The sequence below is a fragment of the Tursiops truncatus genome, chromosome 20 (genome assembly GCF_011762595.2).
Source record: "Tursiops truncatus isolate mTurTru1 chromosome 20, mTurTru1.mat.Y, whole genome shotgun sequence".
NCBI lineage: Eukaryota > Metazoa > Chordata > Mammalia > Artiodactyla > Delphinidae > Tursiops > Tursiops truncatus.
The window spans coordinates 44,983,678-45,003,056 of NC_047053.1; the positions used below are offsets into that span (position 1 = coordinate 44,983,678).

At 43.9% G+C, this 19,379-nt stretch overlaps 1 protein-coding gene across 2 annotated transcripts in view; it reads right to left on the bottom strand.

Moving 5' to 3' along the window:
- The window catches only part of PITPNC1 (phosphatidylinositol transfer protein cytoplasmic 1), a 254,872-nt gene that overhangs the window by 44,036 nt on the left and 191,457 nt on the right, over positions 1 to 19,379 (bottom strand). For both annotated transcript variants that reach the window (XM_073798111.1, XM_019944351.3), the window contains one exon: positions 651 to 746. In XM_073798111.1, the coding sequence (XP_073654212.1) occupies positions 651 to 746 (96 nt within the window). The remainder of the gene's footprint in view (positions 1 to 650; positions 747 to 19,379) is intronic.

The window sequence follows — 19,379 nt, forward strand, 5'->3', positions numbered from 1 at the left end:
AACAGGATACAAATGGGGACTTGCACTAACAGTAAAATAGCAAGTTCGCACTGAAGCACACAATGGATTCTGGTAGGTGGGAGTCATACAGACACATATTCTCTTAAATTTATTCTTAGTCAAGATGAAAAAAAGAGAGGGCTGCATGAAGGCACTTCTGGTTTTGAGAGAAAGGTTCTGTGCAGAGATGAGCTGTCCAAGTTTCAATATGCACTCAGGGAGGATTGATGGAGCATTTTCTTTGTGTTAGACCCCAAAGGTACAAATAAAACACAGCTCCTGCAGAGCGGGGGAGACAGGCTGGGCCCAGGCCTGGCCAAACAGGAAGCCAGAGGTGGCTGCTGCATTTTATAGGCCAGTTATCGTTGGGTGGTTCAGCCTTGTGAGTATTTTGCTGCCCAGATTGATGGCAGAGCTGGGGAGATAGGAGACTACATTGAAATTGAGTGGCAGCCGGGGTTAACCACGGGCCCCAAGCAGTAGGGACTTCATTTTGAGACCCGCAGTAAAGAGTCCAGCAAGATGTGAAAGCAAATTGAATCAACACAAAGACAGATGGAAGTGTCCCAGGTCAGTGTGGACTTAATAAATGTTTGTTGAATGAATGATTGAATGACTCTCTTCCACATGTCACCCCATCTATTGCTCACCTCAGATTCTTTGTAGTAACGTTCTGGAATTTCATCGCAGGCAATATCGATAAAGCACACTTCTCTCTCCAGATCTTTGGCTTCATTGTCAAAAATCTGAAAGAGCACAGCAACAGTATCAAAGGTTAGTGACAGTGGGTGAGATCCTCAAGGTGCCTGCAAGTTGGCCCAACGGTGCCTGAGGCGGAATAACTCCCCACAGAGCATCTTCACATGGCTCGGTGCCCCCGGGGAGAGCTCTACGCTGCCCCCGAATGTGCAAGAATCACGAAAAGGTTTTATTCATCGCTTACATTTTGTCACATCAGAGGCAGGTGTAGCATCAATCACCACTTGGTTAGGGGAAGAAGAAAAACAGGCTGTTTTTAGTAGTTCAAGAGTGAAGACATAAATCTCTTCCAAAAGTTTCTTCCAAAAAGGAAGTCTGCTGATTTTTGGCAGTTAATCTAAACAGGGGGAGGGAAGAGGCTAAAAAGGTTCTGGGTAGATAGGAGACAAAAAGCAGTAATACAGCCTGAGATTTAGAGAAGAAAAATGTGGGGTTTTTTTTTTTCATTACAATGTTTACATATATTTAATATCAGAAATAACACACACTCATTGAAGAAAATACAGATAAACGAAAAAGAAGAAAATAAAGATTGTCCATAATCCCATTACCCACTGTCTTATTCTTGATCATTTAAGAGCATGATTTCCTTGGTACACACAGTGGTAAGAAGGTGGAGCTTGAAAAAGTACTGAGATGGCTTCCTGCCAAGCTACGCTTGATTCCACTGGCCCAGAATGTCCAACACTTGCAAAGAAATATGTAAGACAGTGTTTCCCTGGTGGCGCAGTGGTTGAGAGTCTGCCTGCTGATGCAGGGGACGCGGGTTTGTGCCCCGGTCCGGGAAGATCCCACATGCTGCGGAGCGGCTGGGCCCGTGAGCCATGGCCGCTGAGCCTGCGCGTCCGGAGCCTGTGCTCTGCAATGGGAGAGGCCACAACAGTGAGAGGCCCGCGTACCGCAAAAAAAAAAAAAAAAAAAAAAACAAGAAATATGTCAGACAGCCACATATATAGATGTACACTCTAGTGGAAAGATTAAGTTCCTCTACTTTTTCCCATTGCCACTTTTTCTGATCTAAAGGGATACACTTCTGAAGGATAGTAAACAGATTAAGTTTGCAAATCACTTGATCCTTGGAGAAAGTCTTAACTGTAGCCCTACCTCTCTGTTTAGCTAATTCCTACAAGGGAATCATCCACTAACACTAGTTAAATCTGACTCTCTAGAAGAGAATGAAATATTTTGAAAGAACAGAGTGGTTGACGCCGAAGAACATTGTCTTGACACAAATTTGGAGCCTATTAATAACACACTCTCCCGCAGGAGAGCATCTGGAGGGCTCTTTACAAGTTGAAACTCCTAGTCCTTTCCAAATGCTTTCTGAATAATATCTGTGCTGATTATTATCTGCCCAGTCTGCTGTTTGCTCTGTCACCAATTTTCTTCTATAATGATTAGATACTGGACTCTTCAGATTTATTCAAGATTAACTCCCCAGTCTGACTTGAGGAGGCCACTGCATTTTCCATAAAGGCAGAGAAAGACTGGTTCCTGGATCAGCTCTGACTCCTTCCATGGCCAGTTGAAGTCAAGAGCTTGGGGACACTCTCAATGTGTTTGGGAGGGACAGGTTGATTGCTTTGAAATGGAATGGAGAGACGGAAGGAAAGTAAGTTCAAGGTTGAGTGGAGAAATAAGTTGTGAAATGAAACACTGGGTCTCAGGGTGTTTGTTTCTCTCTCTTCCCATGAATCTCTTTTAAAGTGTGTGCAAGAGAAGGAAGACATGTGCCTCATTAAGAAAACAAAACAGAAGGGAACACCCCAGAGGCAAATGAGCTGCTAGAGAGTAAATTACAAGAGAAGTTAGAGAGCTTTGACATTTATTGGTGGTAAAATTTATGGGACTGAAAGAAGGGAAAATGAACAGGGGTTAAGGGAGTTATTGACAGATTAGGTGGCTTTTCCTAATTTAATTCAAATACTTTTGGATCACCCATTATCACATTATTACATTATTGCCCTTCTGCTCCAAGTTCACCCTTAAGTCTCTGCTCTGAGATAACAGACTGGACCCTGTAAGAAGTTCTCCTTGACAGCGAGTAGGACACTAAGTCATTTATTAGGGGGACCCTGCAGGAAGAAGGGTGCTTCTCTTCCTGGTTTGAATCTTATTCCTGCTGCAGAATCTGTTGGGGTGGGGGTGGGGGGGAGGACGGGGGACATGCGGTGCTGCTCTGTCCCAGCTGCATGCCCGGAGTACACAGTTGCCTGGTGACCTCGGAGTCCTGGCCTTCAACATGGCCCTCCTGATTTAGGCACCATGTGTGCCAGGCCTCGCACTGCCAGTGGTGCCCTGACCCTATATACCTTCCCACCAGTCTCATCTCACCTGAACCCAGAGGGCTGTTTTCTGCTGCCCAGCAACTGTGGACAAGCTCTGGTCCAGGAAACCCAGCAAACTTCTCTGCCATCCAGTGGGCTACAACCACAACTCCTGCAAGGAGGTCTGAACTCCAGCCATGGAGGTGGACCCCTTTCAAGTTTGTTCTTGCTTGCGTCTACTCCCTTAGCCTTTGACTTCTCTTTACATCTTTACGGTTACTCCAATCAAAGTTTAATAATTCCTTATATTACTTACATACTCTTCCTGTTCAAATTACTGTGTGGTTTATGCCTCCCAATTGGGCCCCAACTAATACCTCCACTGCATACAAAACGGCGCCCTTGGCTTTGGGGGCTGCAAAGATAAGAAGGGCTGAGTTCTCTTACCACCAAACCCACCACTTTGCACCAGAAAATCTCTCAGATGTAATATGGCAGCCATGACCCCATCGCAGATAGGCAGGAATGGTGACACAGATGAAGGCCCACGGAGGTTACACAGTTTGCCCAATGTCACAGAGCAAATCAGCCATGGAAAATCAAATCAAATCCATATCTCCTTCATGTACTCTCTCCATTATATTGCTTTACCTTTCTACTCTGAGTTTTGGGCCCCAAAGCCAATAATTTATGGCATACATTGTCACTGGATACACTGAAAAATGTAGACACACCACATAGAGAGTGGAGTGTTGGAGAGAAACTCAATCTAAAGCCAAAATTAACTGAAGTGTCTCAGAATCTGACATTGCTAGAAGAAACATTGTAAAAAAAAAAAAAAGAAAGGCTGAGTTCCTGCCCTTAATGAGTTACCATCTAGTGGGAGAGAAAGACTGGGAAGCTACTCCCCAAAATACAAGATGGAAGAAAATATTTGCTACAAAAGAAAGAATATACTGTCAAGCTAGGGAGAGGAGTCATTTATGTTGACTCAACAACTACAAGGTCAGGATAGTATTATTATTTCCAGTTTTCAAATGAGAAAACCAAGGCTCAGAGAAGTAAAAGAGCTGCCTGCAGTCACACAGCCCGTCGGTAGAGAAGCTCTGATTCAGGGCAAGTCTCCAGGCTTCACAACCAGACTCCTCCAGGGATAAAAGGCTGCCTCTTGGCACCCAACCGAGAAGATAAATATCAATCAAGAGTACTTCCTATTTCTTTCCAGAAAGATGAAACTGGACTCTGATTCTCTTCCTGCTACCAAAAAATGTATGTCCTGAGTAGCTATTATTGGGAACTCCCCAACGACTTGAAGCTTTTCTGCTGAGGCTGCAGTAGAATCTACCTAGGTAGCTTTCAGTTCCAACTCTGGACTCCTTCTTCAATATGACACTTAATTCTTGCATCCAAGTCCATGAAATACCAAGCACCTTCACAGTCAACGTTTCAGGGTGAGGACCTGAAAAAAAAAGCTACAAAAAAATCAGTTTGAGGACCTCAACATCTTCTTCAGGCTGGAGATGACATAGAGTCTTAATTTCCAATAAATAATAAATCTCCCAATGATTAAGAGCCTTTAGGAGATGCTCGTAGGTGCTCAACACATGACTGCTGAATTACCGGAAGACATCAGCTTCTACTTTCCAAAGAAGAACCTATGGCACGAATATTGCTTACTGATTGATCTCAGATTCCTTTCATGAACCCAAGTTCTATTTCTTTGCTGGTAAGCACCCTAACTTTCTATAATCCCCAATATAGGGCTCAACATAGAGTGGAAACCTCGTAGTATTGGCTGATGGATCCCACAATGGGAATCAGGACAGCTGAGTTTGAATTCAGTTATCACCTCTGTGTAACCTTGGGCAGGACCCAGCACCTCTTTTGGGTCTCCATATCCTTATCTGCAGAATAAAAGGCGTCATCTAGATGGATGGGTAGCAGGGAGCTGTGAAATATCCTGGAATTGTACCCAACGTTTGAGGAGATGCTTTCTTTCCGGAGAGAGGGTTTGACCACTTTCATCTGATTATCAGGGAGATCTATGGCCCCAGTGTGGCTGAGATCAAGTGACCCACATGACCACTAGAATTCTTTCCAGTTAAAATGTCGGTGATGGTGAGTGACTTGCGGGTCATGTTAGGCTCCTACATCCTGTTCTTTGCCCCTTCACCCACATGCAGCTGACGTGGGTGGTGCACAGAGGGGCTGCAGCAGGGAAACAGGAAGTGGCAGTGGTCACGACGTAGCGTAATCAGAGGCCACAGCGGGGGTAAAACAGCTTCATCTTCATCCTTAGTTTAGGGCATGATCCAGAATTAAGCCAACACTATTACAAACAGAGGATTAGCCAGGCCCCAAAGGAAAACAGCAAGATTAACTATTCACTGGGGCTTCCCCAGTGGCAGCCGCAGCAGCAGCGGCTGCCGGAACTCTGGTCCAACCACCAGCTCTTTGAGGTGGAATGAGATCTGCTGAGATAGTTTAGGATGAGACACATCTTAATGTTGATACATTAAGCCAAAGCTCCACCAGGATCTCACCTGACACAGGTGCTGTGTACCTTCATGCTCTTGGGAGCTTCTTGGGCGGCATTTGTCCCTTTTTGAGATGGGAGTTGGGTTTGGGAGTCAAATATGGTACTTCCCCTATATCCCTTATAATAATGTTCCCATCTGTGGTTATTTATCAGAGACATACCCACCCACGAATCATCTGTAATGGATTTCAGTGCCAATCTGGTTGACTCTTCTGAACTCTACCCCCCAACTACACAATGAACACTCAATAAACAAACTCCTTTTAATATGAACTAAGCAATATTATAATGAGAAGGCAAATCTCCTGAGTAAAAACTATCTTAAAGATTCCAAAATGAAAAGGGAGTAATTTTCCCTTTTTTGTAAAGCACTATGAACATTAAGTATCAAGCATCTTTAAAATCTCCATATACTTTGATCTGGTAAATTTAAGCTTTGAGAATTCATCTTAAGAATATTAAATAAACAAAAAGCTTTATGTACAAAGATTTTCACTGTAACATTAATGTAACAGCAAGAAAAAACAGAGAGAGAGGGGGGAAAAAAAAAAAAAGCAAACAGTCAAAATATCCCAGTATGGGAGAATGGCCAAGGAAATTATGATAAATCCATTCGATGAACTATTATGTAGCCATTAATAACTCCATTCTTAAAAAAGATTTTCCCAGGAGGGTAAACATGGGCGTGGGTAGGATGGAGAAGGGGACATGCCCCATATTTAATACAGACAGATGCTGAGTCATGTGGTTGTAACTCAGAAGGGAAAGGTACATTGATAAATATGGAATGTGTTTTAATGACGCACTAGATTTCTTCCTTGAACAGGGGTGCCTTTCTAGATTTTATTTAATCTCTCGTTTTGCTTTTAGACGTTTCTGGATTTTGTGATAGCCCAGCCAGGGAGAGCACTGTGTACAGCAGCTTTTCAGAAATCCACAATCCTGGGAATCATGGCTTCTGCAACCCCTTTCTCTATAACAGTAAGTTTGTGGTTTAAGATCCAAGTTTAGATGGGAACTGTCTGTACTTTCTGCGCGATTTTTCCATAAACTCAAAACTGCTCTAAAAAATAAACTCTATTATTAAAAAAAAAAATGGGGGGGGGGGAGGAAGATCCAAGCTTAGTAGCTGTGTGGATTTTATCTTCCTGCCATCTGTCCAAACTACCAAGGATGCAAGGTAGAGGTGGCTGATTAGTAGGGATTTTGAGAAAAGTCTATTAGTCGTCTCATTTTATGCTTCACATATGATTAAGGGGACAAAGAATCCCAGCTAAGCTGCTGTTCTGCTCTAACTTTTTTTCGCTGTACTTGGGACGTTTCAGGGGGAGGCAACTGACTAACAAAGAATAGGTTCAGCAAGAAGGAACACTGGAAGCAGAATTATTGTTTTAACAATGCTTTCATTTCAGCGCTCTGGCTTTGCAAAGTGGACAACTGATTTGGTGCAGGGCAGGGGATACGGGTCCCTGGTTCATACATTCAGCATATGGGGCTAGAGTCGGTTCATGGTTCTATTGATTATTCTCTAACAGTACCATACCTGGTAGGAGAGCCTGAAAAGCACTTATGGCTGGGAAAAAAAATAGTCCAAGTTATTGACAAAGACAACCATCATTTAATTACCCCATCTCTACTGGTATTCCCACCGAGAACATTTTCACGCCTACACAATACAATCGTGACTGTTTCACAAATATGTAAGCTATATGATCCAATCCAAGAATATGCGACTTGTCTTCTCCATCGCCATTATGATAGAGATAAAAAAGGATGGTCTTCTTTGGTCTCTTGAAAAACACTTCTGCTTCTTTCCCACCCCCATCCGCAGAATAGAGTTGGGTAACTTATTTGTTCTGAAGGTGGACCTACTCAACGACAGTGCTCTGAAGAGAAGACACTAGGCTTACAGCAATCAATAAATCAGCAAATACTTATTAAGCATCTGCTATGTGGTCAACACTGTGCCTCTTAAAATGTGTGAGATAAGCTCCATTTTCAAGGGGCCTTAGGATTTTGTAGAAGACTTGATTCAATGCAAGATTTAATTAACAGCACCATATAAGATATAATCTGTTACTAAAGTAATAAGTACTAGGGCTTCCCTGGTGGCGCAGTGGTTGAGAGTCCGCCTGCCAATGCAGGGGATACGGGTTCGTGCCCCCGTCCGGGAAGATCCCACATGCCGCGGAGCGGCTGGGCCCGTGAGCCATGGCTGCTGAGCCTGCGCGTCCGGAGCCTGTGCTCCGCAACAGGAGAGGCCACAACAGTGAGAGGCCCGCGTACCACACACACAAAAAATAATAATAATAAAAATAAAAAATAAAATAAAGTAATAAGTACTAAAAGGTATGTATCAGACAAGAAGTACTCCAGTCCAAATTCAGCAAGGAGGAATTACATATATATATATTCTTTTTCAGATTCTTTTCTATTATAGGTTATTATAAGATAGTGAATACAGTTCCCTGTGCTATATAGTAGGTCCTTGTTGATTATTTTATATATAGTAGTACGTATATGTTAATCCCAAACTTCTAATTTATCCCTCTCTCCCCTTCCCCTTTGGTAACCATATGTTTGTTTTCTATGAGGAGAGACAAAAGTTTAGAAGTTAACTTTAGGGGCTTCCCTGGTGGTGCAGTGGTTAAGAATCCACCTGCCAATGCAGGGGACACGGGTTCAAGCCCTGGTCTGGGAAGATCTCACATGCCACGGAGCAACTAAGCCCGTGCGCCACAACTACTGAGCCTGCACTCTGGAGCCCGCAAGCTACAACTGCTGAGCCTGCGTGCCTAGAGCCCGTGCTCCACAAGAGAAGCCACCGCAATGTGAAGCCCGCGCACCGCAATGAAAAGAAGCCCCCTGCTCACTGCAACTAGAGAAAGCTGCGTGCAGCAACGAAGACCCAACGCAGACAAAAAAATAAGTTAAAAAAAAATTAACTTTACACGAAAGCTAGTGCCATCTCGTCATTCACAAAAAATAAAATAACTCAGCACCTTTAGAAAGGTGTTGATCCTTGTTTTTTATTTTGGACTCCCTGCCCCTGAAACAATCTTTTTTAAAATTGATTTTGGGGGGAGTATACAGTTCTATGAATTTTAACACATGTATAGATTCTTGCAACCACAACTACAATTAAGATTCAGAACAGTTTCACCACCCCAAGAAACTAATTTATCATCACAATTTCCCCACACCCCAACCCCTGGCAACCACTCACGCGTCCTCCATTCCTACAGTTTTCGTCTTTTCAAGAACGTCTTACAAATGGAATCATACAGATTTTAACACTTTGAGACTGGCTCTTTTCACTCAGGACCATGCCTTTGAGATTTATCCTGTGGTTGTGCAAATCGAAGCTCATTCCTTTTGCTTACTAAGTAGTATTCCATTGTATGAATGTACAGCAATTTGTTTATTCCCCCATTAAAGTCTAGGGCAATTACGAAGAGAGCTGCTAAAAGCATTTGTGTGTACACAAATTTTCACTTCTTTAGGGTTCATACCCAGGAGTGGGATGGCTGAGTTATAGGGTATTATGTTGATTCTTCTTTATGAGAAGAGAAATCAATACTCCCATAGTGAATTGACTAGTGCCTCCCCCAAATTCATGCCCACCGGGAACCTCAGAATATGACCTTATTTGGAAATAGGGCCTTTGCATATATAATTAGTTAAGGATTGCTATGGACTGAATGTTTGTATCCCCTGCCCCTGGCCCCCAAATTCGTATGTTGAAAACAAATGCCCAGTGCAGCAGTATTAGGAGATGGGGCCTTTGGAAGGTGATTAGGTCATGAGGGTGGAGCCCCCAAGAGTGGGATTAGTACCCTATAAAAAAGACCCCCCCCAAAAAAAGACCCCATAGAGCTCCCTAGACCCTTCTACCATGTGAGGACACAGGGAGAAGTTGGCAGTCTGCAACTCAGAAGCCAACCATGCCAGCACCTTGAAGTCAGCCTGTCTTCACCAAGTGTCACGAACAACTTTTTCTTTAACATCAGCCAGTGTTGGAGATTTGTCCTTTTCCTTTCTCCACCCACCTTAAAGCTTGCAGAAAATTCAAAAACAGGCAGGAACCTGATGATAACAGTAGAGACAGAAGGACAGGAATAACGCAGGGCACTGCTCATCAGTGAAGTTTAAAATAAAAAGCTGCTGATAAACATACCTGGGGCTGAGAACACAGAGAGATATAAGAGGAAAGGATGCCTGGGGAAGGGGCAGGGAGGAGACCTAAGGGTCAAAGGGCATACATAACACAGTAGATATGAATTCACAGTGTGCTCCCTGTGAGGGAAAGAATACTTCTTTCAATTCCCGGATTTGTGTCTAGAAAGAGCGCTGGCAAAAACAGTGGAGGGTTGACAACCATTTCGTGCTGTGACCTGAAGTCCCATGCAGGAAAACAAAGATGAACCCTGATTCATTTGGGTAATCAAAGTGACATGGTGACTGAGGAGAAAAAGATTCGGACTGGCAAAACAGTGTTCTTGTAAGGTGCTCTGATCATGGTAACTAATTAAGAAAGGAACAGAAAAGTACATTAAAACAACCCAGTAGGGTCACAAATGCTATGACTCAATTCATTTACTGAAAAGGCTTTCATGGCACAAAAATGCTTCTAAGTTACGGTTCCCAGGGCAGCTGTAACAAGGCTCTTTTCATAAGCTTGGTCTGATTTCAGCACAGAACAGCCTCGATTCAAATTCTTCCTGTGGCCGCAGCCCCCTTTGGACCCATGGGCTGTGTCATGAGATCAAGCCAACATGTCACATGGGTACATGTGGGTACTGGCTCCTTACACCCAAGAATGTGTATAGTTTCCCTGCAGTATGATCAATAATGCTTCCTAAAGTAAGTCTCAGAAGCCGAGCTTAAAATAGTTTCAATTTCTCCTTGTTCCTTCTGATTTCAATTCACAAGGTGGCCTCTGGGAACTAGAACTGCTGGTTTTCCTGCAAGTTGACGAATGGCTATTTCACCTGGAAATGCTCACGGGCTTGCGACGGGCCAGCCCTCAATAGCCTCAGTGTGTGAGGTTTGCTACGTCAAGGCGACGTTGATTCTGTCCTTCTCGAAAACTTCTTTGAGTCCAAACAATGAATCCTTTGCACAAGAAGTAATGTGCCTGACACCTGTCCTTTTCTTTTCCCTGAGAAGCTACTGACTCAGCCTTAAGGGAAGGGACTAAAATGCTGATGTAGGTGGCTTGCTGAGGCCTGTGCCTGGTGGGGCGGCCACACTGGGAAGTCAAAAAACAACGCGGAGAGTCCTGGAAGAAGGCTGCCAGTAGCCTTACTCTCAGAGGCCACAGAGGTTCCTCCTCTGGTTCACCAAACAAGCGGCCTGAGGTGCTTCAGGGCCTTGTGTCTCCTTCTAGCTCATTCCTGGCGTGCCTCTCTGGGCAACACAATGGAATGGACACCGGCCCAAACCCACTTAGGATTCGTGATAGATTGCATCTACTGTCAGAAAAAACAAAATCAAGGAACAAATGGTTACATTTTCCTGGTAGGTTGTGTTTTGTTTGGTTTTTCCTTTTGTGTGGACTGGTTCTAAATACCTCCCAAGGCAAAGTCGGGGAACTAGGCAAGGCTTCTGGCTGAGCTCCATAGACCTGCCCCAGGCAGCCGACCGGAAGGCTCCAGAAGGAGCTCTCCAGGCGTGGGTAAGACAGACATGGGCCAGGAGATGGGAGGGGGCTGCTTCCTGAGTGCTACCCAAGGTCATGGTGTAATTAGGCCCCCGTTTCTGTTTACTTCTTTATTATGTAAAACAGAGTCAGAAAATTGTAGAGAGAGGAAATATAGTGCAGTGGTGATGAGCCCAGACTGCAGAGTCAGCAGACCTGGGCTCTGCTGCTCGGCTGGGTGACCTGGGGTTGCTACTGAGGACAAGTAGACCTCACTTTTCCTCATCTGTAAAGAGCAGTATTAGTTCCTCCCTCATCCGGTAGCAGCGAGGACACGATGACATAAAGCAGTGATGACAAATGGAAATGAAAATGGAGTAATCACAGTTCAGGCGCACAAAAATGAGTCGGGTGGCCATTGAGAATCTGGTCTCAGACACGTCTCTGCACCCTGAAAACTTGAACTTTCTTTGAACTGTACCTGACCCAAGGACACCTCCAGCCATATTCAAAACACCACCTGCCAGCTGCAACCTTATGGTCTCAAGGTCTCCCTTTGTCCCCATGCAACCATTTCAGACCCCAACCAATCCTTACTTAACAAACACCCTTAGTCCTTGCCAGCTCCAATTATAATTCTTGAGGAACAATTCATGTAGCTGACCGTAACCTTGTGTTTTTCTGCCTTCATAAGCCTCCCCCATTTTGTAGTCCAGTGGAACACAATTCAAATGCTTCTTTGAATCTGTGCCTCCCAGGCCACAGTGTTAACAAATATCCAATAAACACCTTTTTATTTCACCTAGGTCTCTGTTTCTGGAATTTTGGTTAATGGAAGGTAAAGCCCACTTCATTTGGACCTGGTTAAAAACTTATGGTTACCAAAGGGAAAACGTTGGGGGGAGGGATAAATCAGGAGCTTGGGATGAACATACACACACTACTATATATGATATTGGTAACCAACAAGGACCTACTGTATAGCACAGGGAACTCTACTCAATATTCTGGGATAACCTATATCAGAAAAGAATCTTAAAAAGAATGGATATATTTATATGTATAACTGAATCACTTTGCTGTACACCTGAAACTAACACAACATTGTAAATCAACTGTATTCCAATGAAATTAAAATTTTTAAAAATCAATGTATTCAAAATTACATTCGTCGTCTTCATCGCTACCCCTTTGGGCTCTAAGGTTTGAGCCTACCCTTCCTCTTGTGGTCCAAGGTAGAAACTTGGGTGTCACCCTAGGCTCTTCTTTCTTTTGTATTCTTACATCAGGGCAGGCAGTAAGTCCTATGAATCCCTCTATGTCTACCTCCATATCTCACCAATCCATCTCCCTGACAGACCTTCTATTCTCTATCTCATCTGGACAACTGCAGAATCCTTAATACCCTTTCTCTTGAGATTCTGGTTTCCATCATGCATCCATCCGTCTATCCATCCACCCATTCATCCATCCACCTATATACACCCACCCGTGAGTTTTCTTCCCAATATGCTAGCATGGTTTCTTCACTGCCCCTGGAACATAGTTTATGGTGGAATGGGCCTAGGAGTCAGAATATCTGGGTCTAGGGCTTCCCTGGTGGCGCAGTGGTTGAGAGTCTGCCTGCCGATGCAGGGGACACGGGTTCGTGCCCCGGTCCAGGAAGATCCCACATGCCGCGGAGCAGCGGGGCCCGTGAGCCATGGCCACTGAGCCTGCGCGTCCGGATCCTGTGCTCCGCAACGGAAGAGGCCACAGTGGTGAGAGGCCCGTGTACCTCAAAAAATAAAAATAAAAATAAAAATAAAAATCTGGGTCTAATCCTGGTTTCATGAGTTGTGTGTGCCTAGAAACTCCTCCATGCCTCCATTTCATCATCCAGAAGTAAGCAGGACCAGTCAGGGCCAGGTGAGATAACCAGGTGTGAAGGGGCTTTGCAAACTCCAAAATGCTACACAAATGCATGGAATTAGTATACCTGCTTCTACCTGTCAACTCACACTGCCTAGAATTCCTCCTTTCTCTCTTCCTTGCTCCAGGCAGGCCCCACTCACCCCTCTGAGCATCAAGCTTCCTAACAACTCACCCTTTCAACTTTCCACACCCTGGCTCTTGCTCATCCCTTTGCCTTAAAGGCTCTTCCCCACCCTATTTGCCTGGCTCACACCAACTCATCTTTCAAGGTCATGCCAAGCTGTGCCAAGCCCTTCTTGATCACCTTTTAGTAAAGCAACAATGTGTATAATTCATTATGTTGGGTAACATTTGGTTATGGTTAAATCCCTGGCCTCCCAGAAATCCCAATGCATATCTCCCTGATGGACTTGCCAGGGGAAACACTACCTATAGTAAGTGGTTTGTCTCAGCTGTTGCTACGTTGGTTAAATTAGAGGCTTATAAGTCATTAACACTCAAGGAAACAATTATCTTTCCTTGATATTTATATTTATATTTATATTATCTTTTTATATTTAGATATAAAGATATAAAGATATTTATAATTATCTTTCCTTGAACAATTATCTTTCAGCTCCAGGCTTTTGAAATCTCTCCAAGTAAAGCCAAATCAAGCAAGTGGCAACAGACTCATTGTGATTTTTGTTTTAAAAACTATCAAACTGGGGAATCCAGAGGAAATGTTCTGGTTTGGATAGTCGTCTGGACATGGAAGATGAAATAAACTTGACAGGTGACAGCAAAAGTCTTTTATTTCACTGAATTCTGCAAATCAGGACTGGTAGCACCCCAAGGGCTCTAGTAAGAGGATGGCCACTGCTTGGGTCCCATTAAGTGCCCCAGCACTATGAGCCCATGTGGTCCCCAAGGTAGTGGGCAAAAGGCTGTAACAAATGTTATCTCATTCATCTGTGTGTTCTTCAATCTTTTAATGTCTCATATATAATCAAAGCTCAACAGTTAATTTTTTTGTTTTCTTATATTTTGCTGTTTTGGAACTGAACTGTTGCACTAAATACCACCAACTTTGAGTTTTGTTTTGTTTATTTTTTTGCGGTACGTGGGCTCTCATTGTTGTGGCCTCTCCCATTACAGAGCACAGGCTCCGGACGCGCAGGCTTAGCGGCCATGGCCCACGGGCCCAGCCGCTTCGCGGCACGTGGGATCTTCCTGGATCGGGGCACGAACCCGTGTCCCCTGCATCGGCAGGTGGGCTCTCAACCACTGCGCCACCAGGGAAGCCCCCAACTTTGAGTTTTAACATTAGCATTTGTTTGCTGGTAGTTGGTTCATTTTGTTGACCGCCAGCAGATGACATCTTGTTAGCCAACAAGTAGTAACAGATGTCAAAGTTTAGAAAAAAAATTGTGCGAGGAAAAAGAAAAATTGAGAAAAATCCCATCCGTGAAATTTCCTTCTTCCTGCAAATTAGGAAAAATAACTGCAAAACTTTAGACGCTGAATCCCTAGGTCAAAGAATAGTTAGAGACTCATGCCTCAAAACCAACGACAGCAAGAGCCTGAGGGGCAACTTAAGAACTTTCCAGCATGTTCTAAATAGCACTTCCTATACTTTAATGTGCACATAAATCACCTGGGGAAACTTGCTAAAATGTAGGTCTGGTTCAGTGGGTCTAGGGTAGGGCCTGAGGTTCTAATAAACCTCCAGGTGATGCTTAAGATTCTATAAACATGTGGTATTTGGGGAATATGTTTGAGGCAGGGAGTATGAAATCAAGAAACTGTAGAGGGAAGTAGTGGTCAGATGGATTCCACCCTGGCAATGGAAGCCACTGTGAAATAATCAAATTTGGGGTCTAAATGGATCCCCTCAGGCAGCTTTGTGGGAGATGGGTTTAGTGAGAGATGGTTCTAGAAAAGAGATAAGCAGTTGAAAAGAAGAAGATAGGATGGACGTGATATTTAGGAGGAAAACCGTCCAAATGGAATTCTCTAGCTCAGCAACTTGGGTACAAAAGGTAAATGGATGGAGGGAATTTGGCCTCTTTTCCCTCAAATCCCATCAGACCCACTTCTGCTCTAAGTGAGTCTGTTAGGGCTCCATCAGCTGTTTGCAGAAGTTAGAGGCCACCTTAGAAGTCCTGCCACTCCTGCTTCGGGATTTTCCCTGTGCTCTCTCCCAGGGGGACTTCAGATCAGGGAGCCACTATTCCTTCTTCAGTCCTAGAACACGTCAGCCTGAACCCTCAGCCCACACAGAGCCCTCACACTGGGCCGCCAACTCCAGCTCTGTGATAAACACAGCTGGGAAAACCAAAGGAGGCCACAGTCTTCTCAAAGGCCAGAAAATAAAACACAGGGAAGACACACATGTTGGGGAAGGGCATTTTGAAAGTCCACCAAGACCCAGTGTCACTTCTATAGAATTTCTACCAAAGATGCCAGTCCGAATCTAATCATGAGAACACAGTTAGGAAATCACAAGAAAAAGGGACATCCCCCAAAATGGCCTGTGCTTTTCAAGATGTCAGTGTCATGAAAGACAGAAAAGTTGAGAAATTGCTTCAGATTAAAGAAGTCCAAAGAAAGTAACAACTAAATGTAACGTATGTGCCTGGATGAAAACACAAATCATGAAGGTTTTTATGGTTGTTCACTATAAAAGACAATTGGCAAAATGTAAATGACTCTATATCAGATAATAGTATTGTATCAATGTTAAATTTCCAGAATTTAATCACTGCACTGTGGTTACATAAGAGAAGTCCCTGTTCTTAGGACATGCACACTGAAGTCTTTAAGAGTGAAGGGTCATGACGTCTGCAACTTACTCTCAAAGAGTTCTGGAAAAAATAATAATGTGTTAATATTTAGGGAGAGAGACAAAGCAGATGTAGAAAAATGTTAACCATGGGTGAATCTAGAATCGCTGTGTTATTCTTGCAACTTCTCTGTAGGTCTGACATTTTTTTAAGTTAAAAGTTTAAAAAAAAGTCACAACCAATCAATAGTTTCGCTGCTTTGGAGAAAGCAGCTAAAATGCCAGAAGAAACTGTTAACGGGAAAACCGGGTATGGTGTCCAGTCTCAAGAATTACCTGCAACAAAAAACCTCCACCTGTCTGCAGTGGTCCAGCTCTGAGCAGTGCTTGGTGCGTGCCCTGGAATGGGGCTGGCCGGTCCCATGGCTCTCTTAGAAAATGCTACCTCGGCTCTGCGGCATCATGAAATCCCGGGGCTGGCTCCCTCTCCCGAAATCTCAAAAGGCTGCATCCCACAGGGAGCACCTTGTGAGAAAAAAGCTGTCTTGAAAGAGGTCCTACTGGGCCCTATGACTGACGCTCACCCTTCCGGGGAGCCGCTTCCACAAGCTTCCACCCCCTGCACGTTTCTTTCCTAGAGCTCCTAGAGCTCCGTAGGGCAAGAAGGTAGCAAACCCAATTTTTGCTCAAATGGAGCTTCCTCCAACTCCAAGTGAAAAATGGACCTTGCTGGCCACTATTTCCCTGATGCAGATAACATACCCCATTCTGCACAGGGGCCAACCAAGGACAGCCGAGGGGGTGCCGGTTGCAAGGGTTTCTGCCAAGACCATTTTAAGGTCAAACAACTGCCGAATTTTCAGACAGACAGCAGTTTGTTTCTATGCTTATCTGTATTCGCAGGAGAACCACCTGAAAAAGGGTTGCTAAATAAGTTCTCTTGCACCTTTCCTTTTTTTTTTTTGGTTCTTTCTTTCTTTTTATTCTTTTTTTTTTTAATGAAAAGAAAAGAAAAGAAAACGTCTCCTGGCTCAGAGCCTAAAATCTCTTACTTGTGATGCTAATCTCTCCTCCCTGGCTCCAAGCCACTTCTGCTGGCTCCGTGCCTGTTTAATATCGTGGCTGCTGAGAGCAGGTTGTGTCAGCGTTTCCATTATGAAGCTCAGCTTCAAAGATGTTTCTGAGATGGATGTACAGTCTTCCAGGCAAAGGGTCCTTATTCTACACCTGGTCATTCAAGCGTGGGCCAGGGGCCCCCAGCCTGCGTTTACATACCTTTCCTCTTCAGGGCCACTTGGCTGAATATAAGGGTGTTCCTTTGAGCTTTTTAGAAAAGGTGGTTGTCAATGCAATGCTTCATTCTCCAAACATCTCTTTGAAGGCATCCGAATTTGGGTTTGGGTAAAAAAAGGGTCACTTGTCTTAGTAATAAAAAAAAAAAAGAGAGAGAGAGAGAGAAATACCATGTTGGGTGTTTGAGGAAAGAGTGTTTTCCCCCAAGGCTTGATAAAGAAAACATTTTTATCTGTTACTCTCTTCTCTCATTTCTCTCCATCCCATTTTTCATGACTTATGTAAGACTTGTTTACACATTGAAGACTTGTTCAACCAAACTACTGAATAATTCCCTCATTTATCCCCCACCACCCACTGTTCCATTAATTCAGATAGCCAGTTTAGGCAGAAAGCTTCCATCTGATGCCTTCCCACTGAGGTCCACTCTGGCCACAGGATCTGCTTCTTGGCAGCTGAGGTGGAGTGTGGAAAGAACAAAGAACACACAATCAAAAGACTGAGGACCTCAGTTTTGTCTGTTATTAATTGTGTGGCCTTGGGCAATTTATTTAAACATCTCTCAGCAGCAGTGCCCTCATCTGCAAACTGATTATAACCATATCTACCTTGAGATGTTGTGAATGTTGACTGAGATTAATACACAGCACAATGCTCTCAAGTTGAAATGTTAGGTGTCAGGCTTGAGTGCTGGTACCTAACAGGAGCCCTGTGAATGCCAGCTGAATTCACTAGATTTCCTGGTAACTGCAGGAGCCATTTTCCTGTCTGGCGCTGGAGGGGTTTTCCGACCTGGTTTTAAGAGCTGTCGTCCTGCCCATTACTTATTATTTTATTGTCCATTATGACTCCCAGGCACAGCCCATAACAAATACAGGAGTTTACTGTACTACCTTCACTTACCACTAACATAATTGGGAAGGAATGACAGAAATACATGAGCCCACTAATGCAATTTCTCCTAACTAAAATCTTCATTAAGAAAAGTCTGGGAGGTTTTCAGGATGAATGTGCAAAACAGAGGAAAGTCACAACAAACCCAGTGAAGACTCCCCAGTCTCGAGGACAAGGTCTGTCCCCAGGCTGGAAGGCGGCTGCCAGTTGGTAGGTGGCATATATCCAAGGTCTCGCCCAGACTATGGAAAATCCATAAACAGTTCAGGACAAAGGCTTTTGCAGAGCTCTCTCTCTGCGTGGCGAGATATGCTGAGTAGTTTTGGCTGTGGGTATTTTGAGATGTCCTTTGGCACTGGATCTCAGCTGAGAAAGGCACGTGGGGACTTAAAAGGTAGGGAAAATAAACTGTTCAGACATTGGGCTCTAGGAATAGAGTTCTCGGTTCAACTCTGTTCCTTCAAGGAGCCCTTTGGTTTATCATTGGCCTCAATTTATTTTTAACTTATTTCCTTTGCCTTTATCTCTGAGGACATTCTCTCTTTCCCACCTAGATCTTCTTTTTCTCAGAATCTGATCATTTTTATCCCCTTCTCCGTGTGCCACCAGCATCCCGCTACCGGCTGAACATCCTCACCTTCTAATCCCAAGGTATCTGATTGGAGCCAGACTCAAGATGACCCAGCTCTGTCCCACCACTCATACTGGCAGATATACAAAAACTGAACACATGGTTGGAAAGCAATTTCCCTGACTCTTCCAGTTGATAAACTTTCCTTATAAGGCTCTAAACCTCTGAGAAAATTCCTACTAATAGAGTTTTTTAACAAGCCAAGAGGACAAAGGATATCATTACCATGACAATTCCTTTTAGGAATATTTGCTGCCCTGCAAAACTTCGAAGGAGAAAAAGAAAAGTGTTTTTGGACATTGCTTCTATAACATGGGAGGGACTATTTCCCTTTCCTCACTATGAAAATTTAAACCTTCAACCAGGCTTAAAAAACCCAGGCAGCAGATTCCACATACAGTCTTATAACTCTATTTTTAGAGCCAAAGAGAGCATATTCGTTATATGAGAGTTGGTGCTTTGAGGCTAAACTAACCCAGAATCAAGTTCCAGGTCTGACACTTGCTAGTTCTGATCATGGGCAGACCACTTGCTCTCGTGAAGCCTAAGTTCTCAGCTGTAAAATGGGGATGATGATAGTTGTGAGAATTTAATACGACCATAGCTACAACAGGTTAGCAGGATGCTGGGCTCATGCTCAGTAAATAGTCCGGCAAATAGCCACAGAACTATCATCA